This window comes from Fukomys damarensis, unplaced genomic scaffold, assembly GCF_012274545.1.
Source record: "Fukomys damarensis isolate Sample0158 unplaced genomic scaffold, DMR_v1.0_HiC HiC_scaffold_38, whole genome shotgun sequence".
NCBI classification, from domain to species: domain Eukaryota; kingdom Metazoa; phylum Chordata; class Mammalia; order Rodentia; family Bathyergidae; genus Fukomys; species Fukomys damarensis.
In genome coordinates this window covers 53,100,375-53,114,208 of record NW_022900950.1, presented here as the reverse complement: position 1 = coordinate 53,114,208, position 13,834 = coordinate 53,100,375, and the positions used below count along the sequence as shown (strand labels likewise).

Sequence of the window (13,834 nt, the reverse complement as noted above, 5' to 3'; positions counted from 1 at the left end):
TGCCTTTTGGCTCGCTACCCTTTCCAGTTAGAACAATTTGTTTGGTACTTGCTTTGATAGTCATCATGCATCCAAATTAATGGTGAGTATACCAGTATATAAAGGTGCCACTATATAGAAATGAGGTAGAAAAGGAATCCAGGTCCAAGGAACCCAAACATTTATAGATCAAGTTAGAAAAGAAGAAACCAGCAAAGGAGATAAAGAGAAAATGGTGCAATAGAAGCTAAGACAGGAATTTAAAGAAACCAAATGACTAACTGCTGATTTCTTCTGTGAGAGCTATTAAGATGAAGTTGGGAGTGATGGGTCCCTAATATTTTTACGACACTGGAAAATTTCAATGACCTTAAAATCATTTTCACTTTGTATTAGGTTGAAATAAGAGGAGGAAGTTGAATTAGCCTTTATATAATCAGTTTTTTTGAGCAATTTTATTGGGAGCAAGAGAAAAATATAGGAAGCTACAAGAAGGGCGATGAGACATGAACGGGAGGAATGCTGTCTTGCTTTTTACTTTCTAAATATAGAAACTTGTTGAGTAATTTTGAGCATGTTTGTGTGCCAGTGGAAATGATCAAATAGAGAGATTGATGATTTGAAGAGATTAAATTTAAATTTAGCAGAGATAAATCTAATTTTCTTTTAGGTCCCCAAAAATCAATTGTAGAAATATAGGACAGAGATTTGGCAGTGTTTCACCTGAAAAAGAGCCATGGGTATATATTTGATCTCAAGAGTTGTAAGACTCAACAGTATAAAAGCTGCTAAAAAGAAGTTTATGCAATCTTAATCTGTACTATAGAATACACAGCATCTTTATTTAAAGACCAAATATTGCTGCAGTCTTCTGTATTATCTTCATTCAACTAACATTTACCCAGCTATACTGAACTAAGTAGTTAGACCTTATCTAGAATTTTGTTTCTATTTCTGAATGCCATTTAAAAAACACTAATTAACTAGTATTCAGAGAAAACCAAATAAGGTTGTGAGGAGTCTGGCAATAGCATCATAGGAGTGATCATTCATTCAATAAATTCTTCTAGAGTACTTGATGTAAGCCAGATATTATATTAGATCTTAAAGTTAGCCAGAGACCATACCTTCATAGATTTGATATTCATATTGTTGCATCTTGCTTCTTGAGCCATTCCATTAGTCTGTTTCTTTTGATCGGTGAATAGAGATGATTAACATTGATGGTTAGGGGGTGAAGGGAGGGCAGGGACAAGGGGAAAAAATGAAAACCAAGATCTGTCATGTAATAGGTACAAGATCCCAGTAATGACTGTAGCAGTACTGTATACCTAGAATGTACCAATAAACTCAATAAAAAAATTGATGGTTATAACTGCTATGTATTGACTTATCCTTGTCATTTTATTTTCCTGTTGTTGGCTCCTTTTTTTCCTCCTCTGTTTAATTTCTTGCCTTGCTTGGTGGATTTGTTCTTTGGGGTTTATGGAGTTGTAATCTTTGTTATCTCTCTCTACTCATCCTTCAGAACACTTTGGAGTATTGGTTTGATGTTCATGAGTCTCCTTCTTTGTCATGGAAGTATATTATTTCTCCATCAATTTTGAAAGATAGTTTTGTGAGGTAAATCAAGTCTGGATTGGAGGTTATTTTCTTTTAGGGCTTAAAATACTTCAAGCTCTCCTTGACTTGAATGTTTGTGTTGAGAAGTCTGCCATGATTCTGATGGGCTTTCTTTTATAGGTGATTTGTTTATTTTCTCTAACAGCTTTTAATATTTCGTTCTTGTGTTGGATTTCTGGAATCTTGACTATTATATACTTTGGGGTAGATTTTTTTTTTAATCATGACTAAATAGAGTTCTATATGCCTCACTTATCTGTATATCAAATTCTTTTTCCCTGTTTGGGAAGTTTTCTGCCATTAATTCTGTCAGCAGGTTTTTTTTTTTATGTCATTTACATTATCACCTGCTTTTTCAATGGCTTTGATCCATTTTATGTTATTCTTCTTTCATCATTTAGCAAGCACTGGATTGATTTCTCATCATAGCTTGCTGTCTCTAAGAAATTTTTCTTCTCATGATCATTAACCGCATCCTGCCTTCTATATCTGATATTCTGTCCCACATTGGCTCCTTCTTCTGTGTATACTTTCAATGGAATTTTTAATCTCTTGGATATCTGTTTGAATTTGTTTCTTGGATTCTATTTCTTTTCTGTGCTGGGAATTCATGGTTTCCATCATTTTCCTAAGCTCCTCTATTTTTTATTTGTATCAGCTCTAGAGTCACTTAGCATTTCTTTCATTGTGGTCACCATCACTGTAATCTCAGAAATGATTTCTGATTTTATTGTTTTCTAAAGCCTTTTTCATCTGCTTTGTTACTTCCACTGTTACCATTTCAGAGAGTCCGTCCAGATGAGTGGCTTTCAGATTGTTCCATCTCATTGCCCCATGGGTTTGCCTTTGGTGAGCTGAAAGTCTGGAGTTGCATCTTTCTTTTCTCTCTCTCTCTCTCTCTCCCTCCCTCCCTCCCTCTCTCCCTCTCTCCCTCCCTCCTCCTTTCTTTCTTTCATTCCTGGGTTAATGTTTGTAAATTGCTTTATTGCTAGTGTTTAGAACCTTTAGGAAACAATGCTTCTCAGAGGTGTCTTCCAGGTGTAGATGGCTTTGGGTTTTGAGTTTGTTGCAAGATCTTGTCTGTTTAATATATTGGGGATGGAAAGTTGCTACCTACTTGTCCCAGCCCCTGAATCTTTGGCACTACCCTATAGTATTTTTTAGAACCTAATTTCAGTCTTGATATACAAGGAAGAACAACTGATTAGTACAGTTATGTCACCTTGGCTAGAGTACAATCAGTGATAACACCAGATACAGCCTAGAAAATGACAAACTGTGGCAACTATCAATTTTCCACCTTTAACTGAATGAACTAGATTTGTGGTTATATAACAAAATCTAAAATGAACAAGAAAATTGTGTGCCATAATAAGCCCAAGCCATCAATATGGTGGTTTTACCCTCAGGGAAGAAAATTTAAAAGGGATTAGGGGAAAAATAAGAAGAGGAAGAGGTTGGAAGCAAGGCTTCTAATCTTTGTCTAAGGACAAAAGAATATCATGAAAACTTCTGGAAACTGGTGAAGAATACAGGAGGGAGTGAGAAGGGAGAAATAAGAACAGAACAACATAAAAACTAGAATTTTTGTTCACACTCATAAAAACAAGCATAAACAGGCCAGGAATTTAGCTCCGTGGTTCTGCCTGCTTGCCTTGCAAGCACAAGGACTCAGTTCCTTCTGTCATCATTATGATCTTGATCATGTTTGCTGAGAACTAATGAATTTTGGACATTTTCATCAAAGGACATGGAAGTCAGTGTACTCCTACCATCAGTTGAATAAACTTTTTTAAAAATTGAAATGTACATTCATAAAAGTATGCACATATAAAAATGTAAGTAGTGAGTTGTCACAAAGTAGATCTTCTTAAGTAGCCAATACCTACACCACCCGTCTTTGAAAAATACTCATGTGCTTTTCCAAAAGTAATCACTATTTATTTATCATTATAGATTAGTTTTCCCTGTTTTTGAGTTTTATATAAATAAAATCATATTGTATAGTTTTCTGTATTTTCTTCTCTCATTTATTATATCTTTTTAAGCTTTGTTCCTGTAGTAGTAAATGCTACAGTAGTGCTTGGTTCACCATTATTGTTACATAGTATTCCATGATATGAATATTCTGTCACTTTTTTCTGTTTATATCCATTAATTTTGGGGAACACTATATATGGGTGTTCTAAATATCAGTCCTTTGTATTGCAAATATCTTCTCTCTGTGTCTTGTTTTTTCCATACTTTTACTGGTGTCTGTTTATGAGCAAAAAGGCTTAGTTTTAACACATTCCAGTTTATCAAAATTGTCCTTTATGTTGAATGCTATTTTTGTCCTAACTTTTACCTTTATCACATTCATGGAAGTCTGAAGGTCATAAAGATAATTCCTGGATCCTGATATTTTATGTAATTATGTCTGTAATAACCTGAAATTGATTTTTACATGTGATGGGAAATAGGGATAAAGTTTAAAGTTTTTTTATATTGATGTCAAAGTAGTCCAGCATTATTTATTGAAAAGAACATTCTTTTTCCAGTGATCTGCAGTGTTACATTTGCTATAAGTGAAATAATGAGATATTTATTGGAATGTTTCTGTATTTTTCTCTTTCTTATTGGTTAACTTTTTTATGAGATGCCAATACTGTACTATGTTAATTTGTGTAGCTTCATAGAAATTTCTTGTTTCTTATAAATCATTTGCATTTTTTTTCACTTATAAAACATTTATTCTGTGCTAGTTCCTAGTATTATTTCCAGCATGCCAATTTCAGTGATGATGACACTGGAGGACATAGGGGTCCAATAATTTGGCAAAGACCACACAGTGGAAAAGCAACAATAACAGGATTTGAATCTGGCTCCTAACTCTCTGGAGTTCCAAGCTTCAGGCATGCTTGGGATAGAAAGACAGTGTTTTTCTGTTTGTTTGTTTTTTGTTTTAATTTTTTATTGAGTTTATTAGTACAATCTAGGTATACAATACAATTACATTCATTATTGGGATCCTGTACTTTTACATGATAGGTATTGATTCTCATTTTTTCCCCTTGTTCCTGCCCTCCCTTCACCCCCTCCTCCCATCCCCATTTACAAACACTTTATTTCCATTTTTTCATTTTCTCATACTTTTTTCCTCTCCCTTATTACCTTTCCTCCACCCTTCCCACTTTCCCTACACCTTTAACCCTTTACTTCCTATTTCACATTATTATCTCATTAGGATCTTGTGTACTATTATAGTTTTTCACACCAGAGAAACTATTCGGTATTTCAGTTAAAGAAATCTCTATATGAACATTAAAAATAGGGAATCCTAAAATAAAACTAAAAAGGAAAGTAAAAGAGAAAAGGCAATGATGTAAAATTAAAGTAATCAATCCTTAATTCTGAAGATGAAAATGGTCCCTGAACATATTTAAGTTGCTTCTTGCTCTTGTAGTCTTATATTATTCTCTTTTTTTCATTTTTTAGAGAATACTTTATTAGTTTCTATAATCAAACCCATATAGATATGACCTTACATATTTAATACAATGCATTACCCCTGTAGAAATGGAAAAAAAAATTAACTTTCTAGACCAATATGGCTGTTAATTTCTGTACAATGTCAACTCAACACAGTAAATTGGGATAACTTTTTCCAAAGTCGACAGCACAATTAAAATTACATATATATGTATGTATATATATATATTTATATAAAAAGACCAATAATAGCAATATGTTATGCATCAATAGTAGCAACAGCTTTTCCAGGTTCTGCAGTCATCTGAACAAAATTATAGACATTCAGCACACTCCATTAAAAAAACAAAAACAATAAAACAAAAAAATAATACCCAGAAAACAGCAAAGTTCTGTTGCTCTTGTGGTACCTGGAACCATTTTTTTTTATTAGCATCTTAATCATTATCTGGAGAGAGAACGTTCTAGAGTAACATCATTAAAGATAGCTCTAATAAAGCATGGTCACTACTACATATCATAAAGCAGGTACAAGATATCTTATATTCACAGAGGTATGATACAGTACTGTCCTACATCTATATTACTAGAATCAGTTTTGGTTTGAAATTTACTTTGTCTGCAAATAAGATTGCTACCCCTGCCTTTTTTCTGGGCTCCTGTCACCTGAGAATTGTTTTCCCTCCTTTCATTTTCAGTCTATGGGCTTCTTTTTGCAATAGGTGTATTTCTTGTATACAACATATTGTTGGATTTTGCTTCTTATTCCATTCTGCCAGTCTGTTTCTCTTGATTGGTGAGTTGAGGCCATTGACATTGCTGGTTATAACTGGTATGTACTGACTTATTATTGTCCTGTGTGTTGACAATTTTTACTTTTTCACCTTCTCTTTTTAGTTTCTTGCCTTGCCTATTTGATTTGCTCTGTTGGGCCTCATAGTGTTGTTACCTTCAATGTCTTTTTCTAGGATGTTGTTTAGAATTGCTTGTAGTGCTGGTTTGGTATTCATGTAGTTTCTCAAGTGTTCATTGTCTTTTAAGTATCTTATTTCCCCATCCATTTTGAAAGAGTTTTGCAGGATACATCAGTCTAGGTTGGAGGTTGTTCTCTTTTAGTACTTGAAATATCTCACTCCAGGCTCTCCTTGCTCTAAGGGTTTGTGTTGAAAAGTCTGCTGTGATTCTGATGGGCTTTCCTTTGCATGTGATTTGTTTCTTTTCTCTTACTGCTTGTAGTATTTTGTTCTTCTGTTGGGTTTCTGGGATCTTGATTATTATATGTCTAGGTGTAGATTTGTTTTGATTGTGGCTAGTTGGGCTCCTATATGCCTCACTTATCTGAATGTCAAATTCTTCCCCTCTGTTTGGGAAGTTTTCTGTCATTAATTCTGCAAACAGCTTTTTTAAGTCATTTGTATTTTCTCCTACTACTTCATGGATTCCTATCAGTCTTTACGTTATTCTTCTTTGCATCATCTAGGAGTTGCTGGATTGATTTGTCATGATCCCCTACTGTTTTTAAGAGACCTCCCTTTTCATGGTCACTGACTGCCATCTTATCTTCTATATCTGAGATTCTATCTTCGCATTCTTTTATTTATTTATTTATTTATTTATTTATTTATTTATTTATTTATTTATTTGTTTGTTACCGGGAATTGAACTCAGGTCCTTGCGCTTGCAAGGCAGACCACCGAACCGCTGAGCTAAATCCCCGGCCCGCATTCTTTTATTCTGTTGCGTCCACTTTCAATGGAGTGTTTAATCTCCTGGATATCTGTTTAAATCTGTTTTATGGATTCCATTTCTTTCCTATGTTGGGCGTTTATTGTTTCCATTTCTTTCTTATGCTGGGCCTTCATGGCTTCTATCATAGTGCTGAGGTCATCTATTTTTTTGTCAGTTTCTGTTCTAGAGTCTAGAATCACGTCTTTCATTTTGCTCACCATCTCTATGGTTATGTGGGAAATTATTTCTGTTTTGAATTTTTCTAGAGCCTGATTGATCTGTTTTGTTACTTCTTGTGCTTTGAGTTCAGGGTGTCCTGGTGGTTCACTATCGGCCTTTTCATCCTCATTTGCCCCACTGTTTGCCATTGGTGAATTGGAAGTCTGTCTTTGTGTCTTGCTTAAGTGTTTTCTCATTTTTATTTTTGTTGTCCGGCTGTCCTTGGTTTAATCTCTGGGTGATCACCCAAATCTTCCTGATATAGTTGCACCCTAGCTTCTGGGTCTCTAACGACCCACAGACATTCTCATCTTCATAACATCAGAGAAAACTGCTTATCGAATCAACCACAATCCTTTATCCCAACCAGCAACACAATATGATCAAGCACAACTTGGACACTGACCACCTGTGGTAGTCACTAGTCCATCACCCTTAAACCATTTGAATTAAATTGAAATCAGTCCAAAACATGTCTGCAGTGAACAAACTTTTCAATATAGTATATTTACCATTTAGGATGGGGGCTCAGACCGTGCTAGGACTCAAGACCCCTGATCTCAGTTAGCTGATGGCTGAACCCCATAATGCAGACTGACCTCGGGCTGCAAGGCCCAGATTGAGTTCCCCAACCTTCTGAACTGTTGAACTCCACGCTGTTCTACTACAGGTTAGCCATGCCCTTTCTTTAAAGATATTCAACGTTGGGAACTCAGAAAAATACCCTGTATGACCACCTCTGCCTCTGCAGAGTGGGTCCAAAGACTGGCACAGTCAGGAGGTCTGAGAGTGTGTGGGGTGGGGTGGTTCAGGAGCATCCGCGCGGCTACTTTCCTGGTGCTGGAGCAGTGGCGGCTTCCAGTGGGGGAAGGTGTTGCTATCCTTCCCGTGGTGGATCCTGCATTTTGTTATTTAAATATTTTTACTATCTGTGTCCCTTTTCCCTTTTAATGTAAAAATTATTTTGTCAGTTTTCGTGTCTAATTTCTTTTTGATATCCTCCTTGATACATGAATTATTTAGAAGTATATTGACTAATTTCAAAAAATTGGGATTTTTCCAGATGTGTTTATTATTGATAACTAGCATAATTCTGCATTTGTAAGTTAATATGGCCTATATTGGTACTGTTCATAATCTATGTGGCAGACAGGGACTTAATTTATTTCCTCAAACTCTGGTGGGTGATAGCCTCTATAAGTACAACAAAAATGAATTTACTCTGAAACTGAAGTGAAAAAAATGTAAGCTCTAAGCACCAACTTATCCTTTTAGATTATATAGAACTACAAATTCACAATATCAAAGGGCTGTAATATTTCTAATCACTAACTCTCAATTTCTACACTTTCCCGGCTATAGTCTAATAGCAATTGTGAACCAGCATTACCTCATAGAACACTCTTTAAGTAGCACTGCTCACTGTGAATTCAATCTTTTAATTTCGTTGAAACTTGACCTAGTCCACAGTCAATTTTAGTAAGCATTCTCTGTGCTTTAAAATGTGTTTGGGAGGTGAGGCAAGAGGATCAATACCAGTTTGAAGCCAGTCTGGACTATCTAGGAAAACCCTGAATGAATGAATGAATGAATGAGTGAGTGAACTGCATAGTAAGACCCAATCTGAATGAACCAAAGTGTATTCTGTGCCTGTAGAGTCATGTAAATCATTTAGATCATGTTTATTTATCATGTTGTTTTATGTTTTTCTTCTCTTAAATATTCAATAGATTACTGAAAGTGGTATATTAAATCTCCCACTATGATTGTGAATTTATATATTTCTCCTTTTGGTCTTGTCAGTGTCTTTGTATACTTAGAGATTGCATTGGTATATTCAAATTTATAGTTGCTTTGTCTTACCAGTAGGTCTTTGCAACACTGACATCTCTATTATTGCATTTTGCCTTAAAGTGTTCTTCATCTGGTAATTACTATAGCAGTTGCACTTCATTTTTATTAGCTGTGTCTTTTATATTATTTAAAATGTAGTCTCCTGTAAATAATTTGTGGATTTCTGTGAATTAACTAATTGAGATAATTAGAAAATAGAGGGGTTGAAAAAATTCACAAGCATGTTTTAATTAAATAGGATATATGATCTATATTATATTCTCATTCAAAATTCAGGATCAGAAACTAACAGGAAAATATTTAGTACAGTTTACAAGTTGTTAGACAGTATAAAGAAGTAAGTTCTAAACTTGGCCTGCAAGAAGGACTCCGCAAGTAGTCACAGAGCTGCTTGGTCAGGGAAGCTTCTGCCTCACAGACCGTTGGCCACTACAGCTGTGCAACAGACACAGTTGCTACCACTGCACTGTGCTCTTGCTTGCTCACAGCAATAACAAAGCACAACAAAAGAGCCTTTCCCTTACTTCAGCTTGCTACGCCTCACAAGAGTCCCTCTAACTGATGAAACCTGATATGAATTAAACACAACCTGAAGGGAATGTACTGACTTTTCCAAGTATTTGGAGGAGGTAAAGTAGGAGTCACGAGAGCCAATCCAAACTTTCTACCATCCACACAAATCATAAGTTCAGTGTTTCTCTATTTTAAAAAGAATGAATGGTAGAGAAGTCCACATTATTCTGAATAATTTTCCTCTAACATTGTCATCAATAGATGTAAAACTGGGTCTTCTATGCCTTTTTCTCCAGCTGTTCAATTAATATATTGTGGCCTGTGAATTAAATATCCAGAACACATTTCAATCAAAGATTATATTTAAGCTCAATTAATATATTAATGTTTTGCTGCTGCTGCTGTTGTTGTTATTTTGTTGTTTTGTTTGTTTTTTGAGACAGGGTCTCACTATGTAGTTCCGACTGACCTGGAACTCACTATGTAGCCCAGGTTGGAACTCACAGTGATCTTCCTGCCTCAGCCTCCTGAGTGCTGGGATTATAAGCATTCACCACTACACCTGGCTATATTAAATATTTTTTTAAGTTAGCACAAAGATGTCTGACAAATCCTTGATAAATCTGAAAATTTAAACAGCTTACCAACATTGACGTTCCTTATTCCAAGGTCATTTTCAGAGTTAACTGTGAAGACAACTTGTTTCATAACCACAGGTTTTCTTTTGAATTCCTATCATATATTCAAGGACTCCGTATGGTATATTTACCAAGTGTTTATAGCAATTCAGAACTTGATGTGAAAATGTCAGTGGAATTCTCAAGGGCAAAAAGCTAAATATAGCTTCTTCCAGCATTCCCTTTCTAGTACAACATGTTTGTTGATCTGTTGTCCTTGCTTTCTTTTTCTTCTTTGGATGAGTGCTAAGGACCTGAATAATGTAAGGACGGTATATCTATACTATCTAGATGTTTTTTAGTTTGTTGTAGAATGGTTTTGTACTCAGAGAATACAAAATGAAAGCAAACACAGAGACTGGTTAACAATATATGTGCTTGTTAGCTAAAGCATTAAAAAAATGACAATATTAAGGACTAAAAATTAGGAGTGTGATGTTTACATAGCTTTAATGTGACAGTTTGAGGCTCATATTTTTGTATGTCAAACAGAGGCTGTTTGTAATTTTATAATGATTCTGTATTTTAAATTTATCTCAATTTTCCTCTTGCTATTTGCATTATTCTAGAATTCACTATTAAAAAAAAAACTAAAAAAGGGGTGACTTTATTTTTGGGGATTGTTAATCCATGACTATATTTTAAAATATTCTAATAGGGTCATATCAGAGAATGGTGTCATTTTATTATCATTTATTTATCAGTATTTAATTTATCTCTATTAGTAAATATAATATTTAGCATTGGGTATTAGGTAGTTGTATTTTTTGAAGATGCATTTTGTTTTTGTGAAATCGTAAGACTTTAAAAGACCCCACAGAGTGATTTACCTCCTCTAAAGGTAATTAAAGTGTGTGTGTCTTTTTTTTTTTAAAGAATGTTGTACAGGTTTTCGGTTGTGATTTTTTTTGTTTGTTTTTTTGTTTTTGGTAGGTTGTTTTGCTTTTTGTCTTTTTGAGATGGTCTTGCTGTGTCGTTCAGATTGGCCTTGAACTCATGGTGATCCTCCTGCCTTGACCTGCATGCTGGGATTACAAGAATGTGCCACCACACTCAGCAAAAATGTTATTTTTGTGACCGGGCATAGTGGCACAAGCCTAGCACTCAGAAGGCTGAGGGAGGAGGATTGCAGCTAGTATAAGGCCAGCCTGAACTACATATCAAGATCCTGTCTCCAAAAAACAAAAACAAAAAAATGTTATTTAGTTTACTTAATTATCCTCTTAGCAGAAAATTCTCTGGTCAAGTCTTTGAATGATGAATGTCTGACTAATGAAATGTTTGAATAGTTTTCAAATTATTTCTGGTCATAACTCATTACTTAAAAGTCATTTTCGATTGTTGAATATCTATTATTTCACTAAACTAATTTACATTGTTTTGCTTTCTGGATGCAAAATAGGATGCATGTGTGAGTAAATACCAGAATTATTTATTCTATATTGAGGACTGTAAAAAAATATCAATAGTGACATGTTTTAACCCATTTATTTGTCTTTGTCCTCTCAGGTGGATCTCCTTATTTAGCAACCAAAATAAATGAAGCAAAAGACTTACTAGAATCAACTACCAAACACTGATGAAAGCTCAAGGACCACAATGAGGGAAAAATATGGGGAACTTAAAGAAAAAAACTTCAAATTAATTTTCTCTTAATTTTCCTACTTATGTTGACCACAGTCATTCTTCCATTTAAGCTATACATCAATAAAAGACTACAGCTTGCTTTTTCTTTTAAAGGAACGACATAAATTCTATAGCTGGTATTTTTCTTTATTTTCTCTATCATATTCACATTTTTAAAAAATTTTATGTAGGTCCTAAACTCTACACAGAAATACACACACACGTGTGTGCAAAAATATAACCATAACCAGTAAAATTGGGATTTGTGAACAATGAGTAGAAATTTTCTTACTGCTTATATTTGTACCCTTATTGATCCTTATTTCTTCAAAGGCATTTGGGACTCTGCCTATGTAAGGTGCTTTAAGTATTTTGAGACCAAACACTGGTTGCGACCCCTGAGAAAATGACCTGAAATGTGTTGGAATTTACTAAATGGTGATTTGTAAAACAGTGGCTAGGACTTTGTTAGGGAACTCTGCTTTCTCTGAGACCCTATAGCTGAAGCCTGAGAAATTGGAGAGCCACTAAATGATTAAAGATTTACAAAATGAGCCTTATGAGAAAAGGCTGACAAGAACTGAGAGACGTCTGAGGAGTTTGTATTTAATTATAGTCTTCCTATGCTGTATATTTATTCAGTCATTCATTCTACAAATACTTATTGACCACCCGTGATGTGTAAAGCCCTATAGTGGATCCTCTGAGTTATAAGCATGAACCATCATGGATCCTGACCCACAGGGACTTACAAAAATAATTAATTCTGTTAGAGTTATAGGTAATAGTTAAAGTAAGTTTAAAAATATACTTTTAATTCAGTTCATGGTGGGTAGGGGCTTCATGGACCAAGTGGCATTATACTATATGATCGTGAGTCGGTAGAGCTGGGTGAGGTGGTGTACACCTGTACCTTAGCACTTGGGAGACTGAGGCAGGATGAATTCTGCAAGTTCAAGGCCAGCCTGGAATACATAGCAAGACCTTATCTCAAAACAAAAAGATTGTGACTCATTATTGTTTCTCCTCAGATTAGAATTAAGAGAAATAGAGCTATCCATGTGTTTAGAGCACAGGATTTCCCAAAAGCAAGAAATGGGACAAAGTAGTCTTGAGAATTAGTCATTCCTCAATAGCTTAGAATTTTTTTCTTATTTTCCTGTTAATTATGTGCCTTGGAGTCAAACAGATCTGGTTTTGAATACTATCTTCCTAGTACATGATCTTGGAATGTTATCTAACTTCTAAGTCTGTAATCCTAAACTATAAAATAAAATACTTCACTCTAATAAGGTTGTTACAGGGAATAAGGATGTATAAGTCATTTAATCACATAGCAAATGTTCAAAAAATAAATTATTCTTTCACCACCCCATTAATTTTATTTTTTAGAATACCTTGGGTTAAGATTCCAGGTGTATTACAGTATAATCATTTATTTTACTCTTGAACCTGCAACTTGGATAGGATGCAGTGGGGACAGCTCCACTGTGTTCTAGGTAGCATCGACTGAGGCTGGAGGAGCCATTTCCTGTAGGTGCCAGTTGGAACTGTGTGTTGGCTGGAAACCTCAGTTCTTCTATCATGGACTCCTCCACAGGGCTGCTAGAGCATCATCATACCATAGCAGGTGTGCTACAGAGAGTTGTTCAAGGGACTGGAAATGGGAGCTGCCAAACTCATCCTGGGTCTGGGAACTGTCAAAGCAGCATTTCTGCCTTACTCAGTTTATCTGAAACTTGCCAAAATTCAAAGGGAGAGGATAGACGATTGTGAAAGAATCAGTGGTCATTTTTAATCTGTAGCAGGGTAAAGTTGGAAGTTTTTTTCTTTTTAATCAAATTAGTTAAGGCACTACTTTAAAAAAATCAGCCATGTATAATATAACAACTACTTGGAAGTTTCAAGTGATTCAACTATGATTTTAGGCAGGTGTTAGTTCTGTAGTAATTCTCTAAATGGCAATGTAGTTATAAAATTGGATTTTGACCAGTTATCCATCCCAACACCTTATTATTTAAACAAAGTTTATTTGAATGGTTACCTGGCTTCAATAAAGATTACATTTGCATATTTGTTGTCATTGCATAGTCTGCTTAATTAAGGTCTTTGTTACTGCAGTTTCAATCTTGGGTGCAGTATGA

At 34.9% G+C, this 13,834-nt stretch overlaps 1 protein-coding gene across 1 annotated transcript in view; it reads left to right on the top strand.

Moving 5' to 3' along the window:
- The window catches only part of Dnajc15 (DnaJ heat shock protein family (Hsp40) member C15), a 67,178-nt gene extending 55,375 nt beyond the window's left edge, over window positions 1-11,803 (top strand). The window contains exon 6 of the mRNA XM_010637079.3: window positions 11,574-11,803. Within this exon, the coding sequence (XP_010635381.1) occupies window positions 11,574-11,644 (71 nt within the window). The 3' untranslated portion in view covers window positions 11,645-11,803. The remainder of the gene's footprint in view (window positions 1-11,573) is intronic.
- The last annotated feature ends 2,031 nt before the right edge of the window (window positions 11,804-13,834 follow it).